The sequence below is a fragment of the Panthera onca genome, chromosome B3 (genome assembly GCF_046562875.1).
Source record: "Panthera onca isolate mPanOnc1 chromosome B3, mPanOnc1 haplotype 2, whole genome shotgun sequence".
Taxonomy (NCBI): domain Eukaryota; kingdom Metazoa; phylum Chordata; class Mammalia; order Carnivora; family Felidae; genus Panthera; species Panthera onca.
The window spans coordinates 4,961,116-4,978,789 of NC_138344.1; the positions used below are offsets into that span (position 1 = coordinate 4,961,116).

The 17,674-nt window shown below is 39.6% G+C and overlaps 1 protein-coding gene across 1 annotated transcript in view; it reads left to right on the top strand.

Annotated features, from left to right (window-relative positions):
* Positions 1 to 17,674, top strand: part of IQGAP1 (IQ motif containing GTPase activating protein 1) — a 101,347-nt gene that overhangs the window by 24,175 nt on the left and 59,498 nt on the right. Inside the window, exons 3-5 of the mRNA XM_078449048.2 lie at positions 6,675 to 6,831; positions 8,340 to 8,417; positions 12,655 to 12,731. Of these exons, the coding sequence (XP_078305174.1) occupies positions 6,675 to 6,831; positions 8,340 to 8,417; positions 12,655 to 12,731 (312 nt within the window). The remainder of the gene's footprint in view (positions 1 to 6,674; positions 6,832 to 8,339; positions 8,418 to 12,654; positions 12,732 to 17,674) is intronic.

The window sequence follows — 17,674 nt, forward strand, 5'->3', positions numbered from 1 at the left end:
CTCACTCTTCATGCTCCACCACTCCACTGAGGTCCCCCGTGAGGATGGGGCCTGCTTCCTTGTTTGCCGCGTCCTTTTCTCTGCCGTTCACCTCTCTGCAGCTTCCTGACAAGTTGTCCTTCCTTGCTTGCCATCATGTGATTCTGCCACGGTTCTCATTTTACCATAGTGACTGTTCTCTCTTTGTAATAGTGTTGGTGTTCTCCGAGGCACAGTCTTGACCATTTATTTATTTTTTAAGTTATTTACTTAGTTAAGTAATCTCTACTCCCAACACGGGACTCGAACTCATGACCTTGAGATTAAGAGTCACATGCTCCTCTGACTGAGCCATCCAGGCAGGCGTCCCTTGACCATATTTTATTTTGCTCAACGTCTGATTCTCTGGTGAGCTCTTCCGCTCCCGTGGTGCCCCTCTTCACACTGGGGTCTCCAGCTGGGCCTCTGTCCTGAGTCTTTCAGACTTCCCACTGCCTGTAGGATGTCACCACCTGATGTCCCGTTCTTATTTCAAGCTGAACATGTTTTCGGCATGAATTTATCATTCTGGTCTTGTGTCCCAGCCTCGTCGGCTGGCAGCCTCTTTCACTTAGCCATCCACGCCACAGGTCACCAAGTCATATCTTAAAGTGAAGCAACCCTTTGCCTTTTATGGAAGTTTCTCAAAGTTTACTAATGATGGTACACGTTGCCAGATTTCCTTCTGGAACAGTGCAAGAATGTGGGGTTTCCCCATGTATTGGATGATAAGTTGCTATTGTCCCTTTTTATCTTTGCCATTCTGATAGCCGAATACGGCATTGTTAATTTGATTAGTAGTGAGATTAAGAATTTTTCCTATAATTACTGGCCATTTGCATTCTTTTTTTAAATTTTATTTTTAATTTTTTAAAATTTACATCCAAATTAGTTAGCATATAGTGCAACAATGATTTCAGGAATAAATTCCTTAGTGCCCCTGACCCATTTAGCCCATCCCCCCTCCCACAACCCCTCCAGTAACCCTCAATTTGTTCTCCATATTTATGAATCTCTTCTGTTTTGTCCCCCTCCCTGTTTTTATATTATTTTTGTTTCCCTTCCCTTATGTTCATCTGTTTTGTCTCGTAAAGTCCTCATATGAGTGAAGTCATATGATATTTGTCTTTCTCTGACTAATTTCACTTAGCATAATACCCTCCAGTTCCATCCACGTAGTTGCAAATGGCAAGATTTTATTCTTTTTGATTGCCGAGTAATACTCCGTTGTGGGTGGTGTGTGTGTGTGTGTGTGTGTGTGTGTATACATATATATGTATACATGTGTGTGTATACATGTATATATACGTATATATGTGTGTATACATATATGTACATACACATACATATACGTATATATACGTGTATATATGTATATATATGTGGTGTGTGTATACATATATGTATATATGTGTGTATACATGTATATATACATGTATATATATACATACGTATATACATATATATGTATACGTATATACATGTATATACGTATACATATATATGTATATACGTATGTATATATATACATGTATACACACCACATTTTCTTTATCCTTTCATCCACTGATGGACATTTGGGCTCTTTCCATACTTTGGCTATTGTCGATAGCGCTGCTATAAACATGGGGGTGCATGTGTCCCTTCAAAACAGCACACCTGTATCCCATGGGTAAATGCCTAGTAGTGCAATTGCTGGGTCATAGGGTAGTTCCAGTTTTAGCTTTTTGAGGAAACTCCATACTGTTTTCCAGAGTGGCTGCACCAGCTGGCCTTCCCACATTTACATTCTCTTATGAGTTGCCTGTTTGTGTTTCTAGTCCGTTTCTCTGGGGGAAATATTTGTTATTTTATTTATTTCAAGCATTTAAAATGTACATATGCAAAAAAATGTACATATGCATGTAAAGATTATAGATTATTAATTCCTTGTAAAGATTATAGGAGGTTATTAATTCCTTGTTATGTGTTGCAGATTTTTCCTCCAGTTTATCTTTTCTTTAAGAAAATACTTTATTGCCTTATAGACGTTTAACTGTCTTTTGTTTTTAATTAAAAAAAATTTTTTTAATGTTTATTTTTGACAGAGAGACAGAGAGACAGAGCGGGGGAGGGGCAGAGAGAGAGGGAGACACAGAATCTCAAGCAGGCACCAGGCTCCGAGCTGTCAGCACAGAGCCTGACACAGGGCTTGAACTCACAAACCGTGAGATCATGACCTGAGCTGAAGTTGGACGCCTAACCGACCAAGCCACCCAGGCACCCTTGAATTCTTTATATGTTTTGGATATTGACCTTTAAAAAAATGTTTATTTATTTTGAGAGAGAAAGAGAGAGCATGCAAGCAGCAGGGAGGGGCAGAGAGAAAGGAGAGAGAGACTCCCAAGCAGGCTCCACGTCGCCACTGCAGAGCCTGATGCTGGGCTTGAACTCACAAAACTGTGAGATCATGACCTGAGCCAAAACCAAGAGTCGGTCACTTAACCAGCTGAGCCACCCAGGCGCCCCCGGATATTAACCTTCTATCAGATACGTTCTTCAGTTTCATAGGTTGTCTTTTCATTTTGTTGATGGTTTCCTTTGCCTCTGCAGAAGCTTTTAGTTTGGTATAGTCCCACTTTTGTTTATTTTTGCTTTTGATGCCTTTGCTTTTGGTGTCAAATCCAAAAAAATCATTGCCAAGACTGATGTCAAGGAGCTTAGATCCAATATTTTCTTCTAGGAGTTTATGGTTTCAGGTCTTAGGTTTCAATCTTTGACCCATTTTGAGTTGATTTTTGTGTGCAGTGTAAAGGATCTATATGTAGATTTATTTAAAAAAATTTTTTAAAGCAAAGGGCACTGGGCTGGCTCAGTCGGTAGAACATGTGACTTGATCTCAGGGTTTTAAGTTTGAGCCCCACATTGGGTGTAGAGATTACTTAAAAATAAAATCTTAAAAAAAAATAAAATGTACTTATAAAGCCAAATTAAATGCTTACGTTTTATAAGAAAACTCTATCTGAGCTGAGAATCAGTGGTGGGTTTAGAGTTAAACTGAAATACTTAAAACCCTATTTAGTGGACAGGAGGTGGAGAGATACCAGCCTTTTTCCTGGGAGGGTTATCTGACACTTTGCTGTGTTTAGACTTCCTATGGAGCTCAGCCCTGTTAGGCTCTTGGAGTGACGTGGTAGAAGCAGTCATTTACTGAGGGAGGATTCTTAGCTAGGAATCAGGGTCTGGTTATTCTGCCTTTGCTGCTAGCTAGCGGGTGACCTTGGATAGGCCTTACTCTAACTTGTAAAATGAGGGGCTTGTGCAAATATGTATAGCCTTCGGGTAAGCTTTTGGACAATAGAAAAATGTTTCTTTAATGTTTATGATTTTTTATTTTGGAGTTATACTTCTAAAGTCCTTTCCTTAGGAATTAATTGTAAATACAGGAGAACTTGTGTACAAACGTGTTCCTTGGAGGATTATTTAGTAGTTGAAAATATTTGGAAGTGACTAAGTGTTCAACATAGGTGACCAATTAAGCACTTGGTAGAATTTTTATGTAACTTAGTCTTCAGAAATTATATAATAACATGGAAAATATTCATAAAATATTAAGAAATGTCTAATAAGTTTTTCTAATAGATATGTATTACTATATTTAAAAAAAAAAAAAAAACCCAAAGGGATTTGCCCTAGAAGTGCTTTAAGTTCCTGGCTCTCGTCTTGTGATTCTGTGGTTTAGTGGCAGAGGGGTAAATGTCTCAGATGGCTGTGGAGGGCAGACAGGAGAGTTTGTGGTATATTCTTGGGACCGTGGTAGAATCTAGACTTCTGCTGATATTGAAAATGACAGAGTAACGTAGCACCCTGCTTCGGGCTCTTAACTTTTCAAAGCGGTTTGGTCCTGATTCATCTTACTTTATTCTCAGCCACGAACCACGTGGTACTCTGTCGCGAAGCAGAGTCCACCCCACGTGTGGTGACTTGGAGGGCACTGTTGGTTTGGGGCCGGTGGGAGACGCACTGTGTTTTGCCCTCCTCTACCCCTTTTCACCAGCTCACCGTCGGCTCTTCCGGCCTGGCATCGTGTGATGCGCACCGTGTCCTTGACCGCACAGAACTTCTGAGCCTTCCTGTGACTCAGGACTGTCCCCCAGGGAGGGGCCAGGGTGAAGGCTTGGGGGGGACCTTGCGGTGGTCCTCCTTTCACTCTGATTTTGGTGTGGTCGTCTCAGAGGACAACCAGAACACCTTTGGAAACTGGCTCCGATTCGAGGCAAAAGCACACACTGTGCTCTTCCTCCGTAGTCTTGTATGTGTTTACTGTGTTTGGAGGAGAAAATTAAGTACTTTTTTCCTCGGGCCATTACATGGTGAAGGGCTGGTTTTGGCTTAGACTACCGTTGTTCTAGGTTTGTTTCTGTTAATGAGAACGCAAGTTAGACTGTCCCCTGAGAGCGGGGGCTGCCAGGAGGCGTTTGCCACGAGCTTTTTAGCAGTAAAATAACGGAGGGCCGATGCTATGAGATGTGTCCTTGGGCTGCAGCTGCTTTCCACACTGGCGACCTGCATTCTTTTTCCACATTGCCCTTCTGCTCTTTGGGCTCTTGCGGAGGTGTAGTTTGGGTTTTGTAACGGTTACCAGTTGGTATCTAGTTTTAGTTACTGTGACAATTCTTCTGGAAAACTCATTTGTTCCCCCTGCCCCCGACCCCGTGACCTTTAAGTTCTACTACCTGAAAGAAAAGCCAGAGGTGAAAACTTATTATTGTCGAGTAGGGAGAATAATCACAAAATTCCCCGGCCATGCCTATACCCAGCCAGTATTTATTTACTTAAGCACATATGACTATTTATAGAACCTGAGGAAAAACAAGGAAATTGTTGCTTTTCCTTGTCATTTTGTAAAAATTCTGAGCAGTAATCTCAATTTGGAAAGATAGAATTAATACAAGAAAGCTTATTCTGAATTATAAAAGGAACAGTTTATTTAAAAAGCAACAATTTACAGAAGTACGATAAATCTAAGTGTTGTATATCCTTGAAACAATTTTATTAATACAAAGAATTATATAAAAATACATAGATACATGTACATATTATGTGGCCTGTTTTTCTATTGGTACATTAGTGTTTTCATGTAAATTTTCACGGGTATGTGTGTGTGTCTATAAAATGTGGGATAGTTAAATGTTTCTTCCAATTTTACTTGGCTTTTAATTTAAACTTCTGTATGTCAGTGAACATTATAAATGCTTCATTTTTGGGGCGCCTGGGTGGCGCAGTCGGTTAAGCGTCCGACTTCAGCCAGGTCACGATCTCGCGGTCCGTGAGTTCGAGCCCCGCGTCAGGCTCTGGGCTGATGGCTCGGAGCCTGGAGCCTGTTTCCGATTCTGTGTCTCCCTCTCTCTCTGCCCCTCCCCTGTTCATGCTCTGTCTCTCTCTGTCCCAAAAATAAATAAAAAATGTTGAAAAAAAATTAAAAAAAAAAAAAAAAAAAAAAAAGCTTCATTTTTATGTTGTCCTGCTTGGTAGTAAATGTAGTTTTTACTTCAGTTGGCTATGTCTTTCAATATTTTTTTTTGTCTTTTCACAATTTAACACTAGTAAAATAGACCAGGCAACAGCCAGTGTCTGGGGAGTTTTTTATCAGTATGTGGGGATACCAGAATGTGGGGATAACATTGGCTGTGTAAAATTTGAGTAGAATAATTTTACACACACACACACACACACACACACACACACACATATAAATAAAAGTAAGCTCTATGGCCATTGTGGGGCTTGAACTCGGGACCCAGGTGCCCCAAATAGAGTAATTTTAAATTAGGGGTTTTTAATCTGGAGTCTGTGAAATCTCTGAAATGACATATTAAATTTAAGTACATGGCAAGGTAGACTCCATTTTTTTCTGGGGAGGGATTTCCTTAGATATTCAAAGGATTCTGTGACTTAAAAATGGTTTAAAAAAACCATTGCCTTAAATGATTTTTAGTTACCTACATTTCTGTTGGCAGAAAATATATGCAGATGTGCTTTATTTTACCTTGGGCCTGCCTCACATCTCTGGAGAGGTCTTCTAGGGGAATTGTAACTTTCTTTTCCTTTTCCCTTGACGGCCTCCTCCCCCCATCCTCTGAAAAACATGAATTAATTTTTACTGCTTCCATTGGCATTTTCTTCCCTATTTTAGCTGAGATGATTGGCTATTCATGTAACCCCAAAACAACCTCAAAATCTGAATGTAGAAATTCACTGTGGATTCTGAAACTGGAAAAGAACATCAATAAATTTAAATTTCTGAACAGTTGACATCATGGCTTCAGTTATAAATGATTTTTCTTAGGAGTTCTGCAGGAATAACTTAGGGACTGAGCGTTAGAGCCCGAGGTTCCTGGGCAGTTGGGGTCTGAGGAGCCAGGTGTCTGCTGTGATGGGAGAGGGGAGCCGTGTGGAGAAGAAGGTGGCCGTGATGCTTGGGGTTTTTCGCAATTTCCTCGCCTCTGAGATCTGACTGGGTCGGGACAAAGATGTGGGTGCAATTGGAGCTTAAAGGAGTATTGCTTATGTTGAACTTAAACTCCTCCAACAAGAAGGGAAATGAGGCTCAAAGTCTCTTAAGGAAGAGCTCAGACCTTCCCTCTCTTCTCATGTCCTCTCCCCTTTTTGTGCAGGTGGATGGAAGCATGCCTCGGGGAAGACCTGCCTCCCACCACAGAGCTGGAGGAGGGCCTCAGGAATGGGGTCTACCTTGCCAAACTAGGAAACTTCTTCTCTCCCAAAGTGGTGTCCCTGAAGAAAATCTACGATCGAGAGCAGACCAGATACAGGGTGAGTCCTTCTTCGCTCAGTGCTTTAATTTCCATAAACTTAGGAGAGAAGGTTAGTGGACTTTATCCTGTGTAAGAGTTACTGAGAAATATGTGTAGGTGTGTTTATTCCGACAAAATAAAGCATTTGGCAGAGTGGAGAAAAGGGTGCAAAGTCAGAGTAGTAAAAGATGGCTATCTGTCTTTCTGATACAATTCTTATGATGGTGTGTACCTAGAAATCTTCATGGTCCTTGATGGATTTTTCATTTCTTAAAAAGTAGAGGAAGTAACTAGGGGGGGATTACTACTTTAATCTTCACCAAGCACTGAGATTTGTTGGCAAACTGAAAGCAATAGCAACTTTAGGAAAAAAGGTCCCCCTGGAGTTCAAGGTAAATTGGGAAAGCAATCCAATTTCAGGAAATTGAGGTACCTGAAAGGGTTTGATTCCTGTGGCCCAGGGCTCTGAAAAAGAAGACTGCTTGGTTAAGTTGGAGTGTTGACAAGGACCAAAATCTGTTGCGGGGGAGCTTTCCCATGAGCACCTCTTTGGAAAAGGATGGGCATAAAAGGTGGAGGGTTGAAAAACCAGGAGCAGATGGAAGCGGGGCAATGATAGGAATTGGGCCAGAACCTGGAATGAACCAAGGATGAAGACAGAATCAAAAGAGATTTTTACGTTTTACGTTTAAAGTCAAAGGACGACAGGAGTGTAGGCAGACCAAAATTGACATCCCAAAGAGAAACTTTCCTTTTCTGAAGGCAACTCTGTTGAGTGGCGTACCTTGTGGGACAGAGCAAGAAGACACTTAAGGAAGAGTAGAGACTGTATAGCAATAAAAATAATAGTCCTGCCCCTCCTCCCGTCTGGAGAGTGAATCTTGCTGAAAAATAGCAGACATAGAGATTTAGAGGGGGATATTTGTATGTGTGGTATCCAAACCCTGATTAATATGTTTAATATGTCAGTCTGTAAGTATTTTCTCTCTGTCAGCCACCACACTGAGTGCCTTATGTACATTTTCCCCTTGTGTGTTTATACCAAACACATACAGTGGGTGTTACAGATGGGGAAACTCAACAGGGTGAAGTGACTTGCCCAGTGTCACCAGTAGACGGCCAAGCTGGGAGGCGAATCCAATATAATTGGACTCCAAAGATCATGTTCTGTAAGGCTCAACTCTACAGGAAGATTCCCTGGATGGTTCTATTTTTTTTTTTTTAAGATTTTATTTTTTTTTAAATAAATCTGTACACCCCATGTGGGGGTCAAACTCACAACCCTGGGATCAAGAGTCATATGTATGCTCTACCAACTGAGTCAGCCTGGCTTGGCTCCAGGTAGTTCTTAAGTGAGGGGAGCTGAGATTTGGGTTTTGGGGAGTGGAATCTTAACACAATGCTTTAGACAGACCTTAAATGTAAGGGGACCTTGCAAAGTCTCATAAGGGGACCTTGCAAAGAGTCTTTATTTAGTATTTGCTTCAACATTGCCAACAGTGCCTAATTGTCTCTTGTTTGTTCTAGGCAACTGGCCTGCACTTTAGACACACTGATAATGTGATTCAGTGGTTGAATGCCATGGATGACATTGGATTGCCAAAGGTAATTTATGTGATATTCAAGTTCGGGCTTAGATAAGGTTGTTTTGGCATGTAGTTGTCATTCTGCCTGTAAAATTATTCTCAATCGGATCTTTGATGATTTTCTTTCTTTCTTTCTTTCTTTCTTTCTTTCTTTCTTTCTTTCTTTCTTTCTTTCTTTCAAGTACTAAAGGATCTCTTCTGTTTGTTTTAGGAAATAGTTTTTTTTTTTCTTTTGTTCTTTTTCTTTATTATTACTCATTCCTGCTTTACTTTACCCTAGAGAAATTCCCTATGATGTCATTTACTATATCAAATTGTAGACTTAGATTAAAATTCATGTACCATGAAATCTACCTTAAGACATTTTTTAAAAATATTTATTTATTTTTGAGAGACAGAGCACAAGTCGGGGAGGGGCAGAGAGAGGGGGACACAGAATCTAAAGCAGGCTCTAGGCTCCGAGGTGTCAGCACAGAGCCTGACGCAGGGCTCGAATTCACGAACTGTGAGATCATGACCTGAGCCAAAGGCAGATGCTTAACCGACTGAGCCACCCAGGAGCCCCCAAATCTACCTATCTACCTTTTTAAAGTATATAATTCAGTGGTGGTTTTTTTTTCCACAAAGTTGTTAAATTAAAATTTGACTTTAGGAAATATTTTAGAAATGTCATTTCCCAGATGCAGAATAATCATATCTGCAAGAGAACATAATGGATTATTATTTTATGTTTCAAATTGTAGAGGCAATATAATAACATGTACTTCTTATATCTTGTTTTGGTGATTTTTTTTTAAACATTTTTCTTGAGGTATAATTGCTAGACAGAGACTGCACATATTTAATGTGTATAGTGGATGAGTTTGGAGTAAGTGTACATCCTTGAGTGTTCTGCTCAGGAGTTTATTTAGCATTGCTGTTAGATTGCCGTCTCTAGACTCCCCCCCCCCCCCCCCCCCCCCCCCCCCGTTCTGTGTTGAATCCATAAAGCCATGCTGTATTGTCAACTCTTAGAGGTGTGGACATCTTTTTTTTTTTTTTTTTCCTTTTTCTCTTCCATATCTTTTGACCTAAGAATTCTACTTCTAGGAATTTATCCTTCTAGTAAATCAGACAAGCCCAAAGAGATGGATATGTAAGATTTTTTTTCAGCATTGCTTAGGATAGGACAAATTGATAGCACCCACATATTCCTTCGCTAGAGGTATTAATTGTATTGCAGCCAATCATACACTAATGCAGCCATTAGAAAGCATGATATCAATCTGTATTGGCAAAGGAAGTTGTCTGTGATGTGTTAAGTTGGGGGGAAAACAAAACAGGCTAAGGTAAGAGTTTGTGTTTTGGCTAAAGTGAGATTGCTATTTTTATGGAAAAGTTAATATTCTTGGGAAAAGTCTATAAGGAGATAGTAGTTTTCATTTCTGTGAATGGGATTAAGGGGTGGTTTTTATTTTCTTTATAATTTCCTATAGAGTCTAAATTGTTGTAAGCAGAGAAAGGTGAAGAAAAAATGGGAGATGGGGAGTACCAGAGAGTGACTAGAACCACTCAGAAATGAACATTTGATATTTAGCGTTGTTTTGCACATCTGTGTCTTGAATTGAGCTCAATCCAGAGCCAAATCTTTGTAGCAGACTAGCTTTTGTCCTCTTTTTTTCAGAGCCAGATACTGAACTTCTGTTCCTCACACTGGTGGGTTTGAGAATTAGGCCTCACAAATGTCAGGAAAGGCAGTATGTCAAGTTCTTACACCTACTTTGCCTCTCTGTGCACTTGTATCTTCTTGTGTCTGTTTTTTATGTGGTATGCCCCATTGGCAATGATGATTTAACCTTTATAAACACTATTAAAAGCTTTGTTAATATGTGCTATTATGAGTAGTATTGTTACTACAAAATGCTTTTTTTAATGATTTAATTTTACTACTTTTTTTTGTTTACTAATGGTAGTATGTTATCCTGGACCACAGTTGCACCAAACATAGAATTCCCCAAAGGCTTTCAGGGACAACAGGGTTAACCATGGCTATCAGCCTTGAAATGTCCACCCTACATGATTTAGGTCCAGAAGACTTGAGTAATGTGGACTGATGATACTTAGCCTAAAAATTGTTGTCCATAATAAAATGTATGATAGATAGTTGACAATACATACATATAGTGATTTGGGGGATGCTCTTTCCTAATCTCTTCATATGGTATAAGTAAGCTAAATATAGAAACTTAAGGTGATAAAGCTTTTGGTTCTTATCCCTTTTGTCTCTTTATTATAATTGGTCCTCTTGGCTACCTCCTCCAGGAAGTATTTTGTGGTTTTGACTTTGATTTTTAAATTGTTTTAAATCTGTTCAACTAGTGCTGTCTTCCTTATGTGTTCTATCCTAATGGTGGGCGTCCCTTGAGATGCAATCCTTATTTTAGCTACATTCTCTCATTCTCATGGTTTCAGTTATTTTGAGGACTTTGCTATAAGATAAACACACTGTCTTCAAATGGCTGCTGGACAGTTCTCCTTGGATAGCTTTTTACTAGCTAGAATTCCTCCTATCTAAAAGTAAACCTTGCCTTTTCCCCAAGTGAACCTCCCTCCTCTATACTAAATGGTAGCCTGTCTTCATTTCCCCAGTCATCCCGTCTCAAAATCTTAAGGTTACCTTGGACTCCTAAATGCAGTTATTCCCCAAACCTTCCTCATGTATTTGAAATGTTTCTTTTATCCGTTCAAACTGCTTATCAGCCTGCCTCCTTAGCTTCAGTTTCTCCACTATTCAATATATCCTGTATCCTGTCTCCAGTCAGATCTTACAGAGACTCTGTTTTTATCCTTGGCTCCAGAGCTAGGACTTCTCCGTGGCCCGCATATCAAGTTCAAACTCGTCTGACGTTCAAGGTCTTCTTAATCTGATATATCCTACCCTACCCAACTGTATTGTTCTGTTACTTTCTAAAATATAGTCTGTACTTTTTTTGGGAAGGGTGTCTCACCGTGACCGTAATGTTCACCTTTCAGGAGAAGACATCTCAGTCTTGGGAGGTGAGCATGTAGAACTTGAAAAATTATCAAAAAAGAGGATTCTGCTACATCCCATGTCTCAAGGGGGGTGGTTCTTTCTAGTTGAGAGCCATAGGTATTGTGAGAAAAGCATGAAAACAAACACCATGTGTTAAGGACTCTAATGGATACAAGGTGCTGCAGTACTCTTCCTATTGCCTTAGTTAAGCCCTTTTACTCTTATCCAGATTCTTCTCATTGCCTCATAATTCAGTCTTTCACTTCTCCAAACCACTATTACTCCTTCTCCCCCTAAGTTATAGAACGAATTATATGGTGCCACATCACCATGAAGATAGGTCTTGAAATTGAAGATTACTCCCAATCTAAACTTGCTATGTTCCTATTCAACCTCATTCATTAATTCATTAAATATAGAGCCACTCCCATGACCTTGGCTCTGGGCTTGGCATTGAACAACATAGACCTGACCCTTGCCTTTCATGTAGCTTGTAGTCTGTTGGAGGAGTCAAACAGATAGTAACACAGGTAACTGATTATTTGTGGTAAGTGCTACCAAGGAGAACCACCTATCTTCCACATTCCCGTACATGTCCTCTGTTGCAGATACTTCGTCTGTGTGTCTTTTCACTTCTGCCAAGCATATAACACATTTTTAAAAAGATTTTATTTTTAAGTAATTTCTACGCCCAACGTGGTGCTTGAACTCACAACCCCGAGATCAATCAGTCGGACGTTCCGCCAACTGAGCCAGCCAGGTGCCCCACATACAACACATTTTAATTTTTTGTAGTATTTTTCAATGTCTAAATGTAGTGGTTTGCATAATTGAAAGCACCTAAGGAAATGTTCATTGGTTAGCTACTACTCAGTCTAGGCATGGTATATAGTAACTGGGAAGATTGTAGTCCTTCAGAGCTTCCTACATTTGCCAGTGATTTCAACTGGATGAGCGCTTGGTGTCATCTGCTTGTAGCTGAGTCGGCAGTAAACAAATCACTTTCGCATACCTGGTGAAATTCAGTGGGTTGACCAGATGAGGCTTTTCCAACTAGTGCTTTTTCTGTTTTATAGGATTTTGTTCCTTATATGACTTGTGATGAATTAATTGTCTGTTCCCCCTAACGAAATTACTTGCTGAATGGCAATAATGTTTGCTAACTGTTTTATTTGTATTGTTGATGATTGGTGAATGAGCCAGTAGATGGATACCTTACTCTGCTTCTTTTATTTCTCCTTAGATTTTTTACCCAGAAACTACAGATATCTACGATCGAAAAAATATGCCGAGATGTATCTACTGTATTCATGCACTCAGGTAATCAGATTTTCTTGGTAAAATGAACAGTGTATGTAGATACAGAGAACGGATTGCCGAATTGCCAGAGGTGGGGATTAGGGGGTAGGCGAAATGGACGAAGGGGGTCAAAAATTACAAACTTCCAGTTATAAAATAAGTAAGTCCCGAGGATGTGATGTACCACACAGAGATTATAGTTAATAATAGTGTATTGTATATCTGAAAGTTGCTAAGAGAGTAGATCTTAAAAGTTCTCAGTACAAGGAGAAAACATCAGTAACTGTGGTGGTGGCCGTTAGTGGAACTTATTGTGGTGAACATTTCACGGTATATGCATCTATTGAAGCATTGTGTTGTATAACCTGAAACTAGTATTATATGTCAGTTCTCTCTCAGTAAAAGAAAGCAGTTTAGGAACAACATCTGAATAGAAGATACAGCTTTTTGTCCATGGTGTGATGAAAAAGTTTTGCATCAGCTTCAGAATTTTCAAATAGCATAGGATACAGTTGTCTGAACGAAATGGTGAGAAACAGCTGTGTTTTTCTAGGAAGTAGAGAGAAGGGATTTATTCCCATAATCGCAGATAATTTGGCTCTGAAAACATAGGATAGTGTTTCATTATTGATCTACTGTTTCTGTGAGCTGTGCATTTTAGTTGAGATGCAGTTCCTTTCCTTCTCATTAAAATTTCTTTAAAAAATTTCTTGAAAATCGCAAAAAGTATATACATTTCAAAACTTTCATTGTTTACTATTTCGTTGCAGGCCAATAGCTGAATTAAAAAATGCCCTGTGTTAATACTTTAGTAGTATAACTAAATTTTGTCAACATCTTCAAATAATGCCAGCAAATATCAAATGGCTGATTTTTAATTTAGTTTTCTAGGTCCTCACCGAGCCATCTGTTCAGTAATTTTTATGTCAAACAAATATGAGAAATAGGAACTGAAACTAAGTATATTTTTTTCATAGTTTCATAATAAATTTGGAAGATGATTTAATTTCAGGTCCTTGGCTCTTGGAATCAACAGAGTACTGTATTGGAAGGAAGAGGTGGTTTGCGTGGAGAGAGGGGTGCGGTCGGGTGGGAATTGGAGGCAGTAGTGGGGTGAGTCAGAGTGCTACAAATTTACGTGATGGCTATAGGGCTAAAGTGGAAGGTGGAAGAAGTAAGTGGGCCATGAGTATGGGGTTTCTTTGCTTGGGCTGCCCATTTTATTTTATTTTATTTTGTTTTGTTTTGTTTTATTTTAATTTAATTTTATTTTATTTTATTATTTTTAAAATAAAGTTTATGTATTTTGAGAAGAGAGAGCAAGTGAGCAGGGAAGGGGCAGAGAGAACAGAGAGAGAGAATCCCAAGTAGGCTTTGCACTGCCAGTGCGGAGCCCGACATGGGGCTTGAACTCACGTACCATGAGATCATGACCTGAGATGAAATCAAGAGTCGTGTGCTTAACTGACTGAGCCACCCAGGCGCTCCAGTGGGCTGCCCATTTTATAAAGCATCCTGTATGTGTGCTTAATAAATACTAATGATGTATATAAATACATGTATAATATTGACCCATGAGAAGCCTATTGTCTCCAGTTTGATTGAACATGGGCCAGACCCTTGGTATCTCTGGAATATTCTGAAAACTACAAAAGAAAGACTATAGCTGAGGACTGGTCGACGTGCCACACACTCTTGTGCCTTAGGTTATTCTGTTTCCGTTGCCTGATTGCCCTTTACTCCCTGGTCCGTTGCCTGATTGCCCTTTACTCCCTGGTTTAACCCATGCTCCTCTCCAGCTGCCACTGTGGAATGCCACTGTTCGTTGATACCTTCTTTTCCTTTTTCTCCCTCAGATGGAATCAGCTCCTTCCCATCTTTGTGCTCTTCTAGCATCTGCACATACCTCCTCCTTCAAGTATAAGGCTTTTACACTGTACTCTGCTTATTTTGTTCTTGTAGCTGACTTTCAGTGGTCTCCTTGGGGACAAGGACTATTTCTGTTATTCTTTATCTTTGTGTCTCTAGTACTTAGATGCCTAGCATATAGTACGTAGCCAATAAATGCTTGTGGTCACAATCCTACATTATAAAAAAATCTTCCTTTCCCCTGTTCTGGCTCAAGGGGATATTTTATTACCCATAAATGAAAAAAGGAAATGGTTCTTTCTTTTTCTCAGATGACTCTTCATGTTTATCTCAGTGTATCCAGTCACATTTTAATTGAATTCCCACCTTCTTGGTGATGTTTTGGATTTCCAGTGACTCCAGCTCAGTCCTTTGTTTAAACTCCTGTGTTTCTTGGTTTCTAAGTTATATATTGTTTCTTTCATGTGTTTACTGGCTTTCTCTCTCTTAGGTATTAGCATCTTAGAGACAGAGGTCATGCTTTACGTTTCTTCCCCACCCCCACCCCCCCCAAGGTTCATAGCATAATATTGGACAAACAAGAACAACATGAGAATTTTTTAAAAATGTTTAGGAATGGGTGGGATCTAGGGGAATGTTCAGATTGCAGTGATTTCAAATGTACGGGTCTGAGCCAAAATCAGATTAACTCTGAGTATTGTGACTGGCTGTGAGTTACGTGAGGTCTGTGTTGATAACCTTGTGAAGGTTGTACCTACAATGGGTATCTGAACTTGGCAGGCAAGAGGCTGAGCTGGCGGAACTCTCTACGAGTTCTGCAGCCATGGCCTTCTGCAGCATAACCTGGGTCCTCAGCCTTCAAATTCTCTGAACTAGAGATGAAGAAGTAACTCTGCCTTTCTCATGATGGAGTCAGAATCGGGAAGGAAGGAAGTCTGCTCTTGTTTTTCATTTCTCTTCAGTTTGCAGCCCATGCTTGGGAAGTATACACAGAGCAATGTGTTCTGGTTGGTGATTTACGATTTCTTTCCTCCCTAGAGTGTTTTTCCTGAAGTGCCGTCAGCCCTTGCTATATAGGCACTTAACACCTGCCGGGAGCCTCTTCTTTACCATATAGGACAACAGTATCGAGGCAGATTCCTTGCCTCACTGTGAGGGGTGAGGCACCATCTCCTTTTGGATCAGTAGCAACAAAGAAGCATTATCTCCTTGTTTCTTGACTAGCGTTATTCCAGAGATAGTCCCTGTATTTAGTCCTGCTAAATTACTTTTCTGGATTACATTCCACCCTCAGATAAGACCCTAATTCATTATTATTTTGCATAGGTTTGTATACTTCATTTCCATTTCCTCTGGTGTTTTATCTTTCTAAGAACTGATTTGGAGGTTAAATGGGCCCATAGTCATATATCCTAAATTCAAAAGAGATGTAAAAGCTGAAAGTTACATTTAAGTTTGGTTCAAACAGATTTGTTGGTGAAATCTGAACAGAATTAATTGAGGTTATTTAGAATATGTGTCTACTTACTGTGATTATGTGTATGTTTCTCTTCAGAATAGTAGTGTTTTTGTTTAGGGGTGCTGCCTCAAGGCTTGCTGGGGATGTCTTCTAATACTGTATATACTTACATAAGCAAACATTACATGATACTATATATACTATAAAACATTTCTAGTATCAGAGAAATTCTAATCAGAGATCAGGGATCGTGCTGCACTAGATTCTGTTTCCTGTCAACTGCTGTGTTTGTATTTAAGATCTCTGCGATCAGCCTAGTGACTTCCTCCAGGTTACTCTGTAGTCAGCAAAGATAATAGGAATCCCAGTAGGCTAACATAACCTCCTTCCCCCTATTGCTGTAAAGTAGAGCTTAAATAGGAAAAAAAAAAAAAGAAAAATAAACCTGAGCTCAGTACAGACTAAACATTGTAGGTGCCTAACAGTTATTTGTAAAAGTAGGCATGGGAGAATAGGAGCAAAGATTGGAAAAGGGGTGTTTACTGGTAGGACTTTAAAGGTTCAGCTTTTAGGTTGAATATTCTCTGTTCTGTGCAAGAGGATCTGAGTGGTCCTTGTGATTATATTCATAGCTTCACCATCTCCTTAAAATATTCCTAATCATTGAAATGAGATAAAAGAAAGATGATGCCTATGTCTTAGCTTCTCCTCTACTTTATTTATAGCAGCTAGCGACATCGTAACTTTAATTTACTGTTGGAAGACCTTAAAAACGAATTCGCTCCTTGAGGCTGTTAAAATGACACTCTTGCAATTTCTTTTTTTTAAATTGTATTTATTTTTGAGAGAGAGAGCACGCGCGTGAGTGAGCAGGGGAGGGGCAAAGAGAGGGAGACACAGAATCCGAAGCAGGCTCCAGGCTCTGAGCTGTCAGCACAGGGCCCGATGTGGGGCTCAAACTCACGAACTACAAGACAGTGACCTGAGCCGAGGTCGGATGCTTAACCGACTGAGCCACCCAGGCACCCCAGACGTTTGCAATTTCTTAAAGTATGGCAGCCTCTTTCCTGTTTCAAAGTAGAAATAAAAGAGGAAGAAATTCCTCAAGAAACATATTCTTACTAATTTGGAATGCAGGTGGGACATATGTGGGAGAAACAATACATATAATGGGGACATATTACAGGTGTAGAACGTTATTGGCTAATTTGCTTTGGAAAATTTGTTAAATAGAGTTAAAATCTTCTGAGAGAGGAACTTTGTATAGTTCTATTTTGAGCATTTTACTCTAAAAAAAGGACTCAATCGTATACGTATGGTTCATACTTGTATTTATCTTAGAAAATAATTAGCTACTCTGAATGCATAAATTTGAATGTGTTTTCAGAATGCTTGGCTTTTTTTTTTTTTTTTTTTTTAGATTATACATGTGAGTTTATTATATATAATTTAAATTCTGGTCAGTTCTGTGAATGCAATGTGTATGATCCACATTTGTGTTCAGATAATACTGAGCTTTATAGATTTTTTGCAAAAACTGGAGATTGTTCTATTGTGTTTATGATTTGTTTCTCAGGGTGTTATATTTATTCCCTTATTGCTAGGCTGTCAGTGTCTTGCCCATGTCCATCCCTGT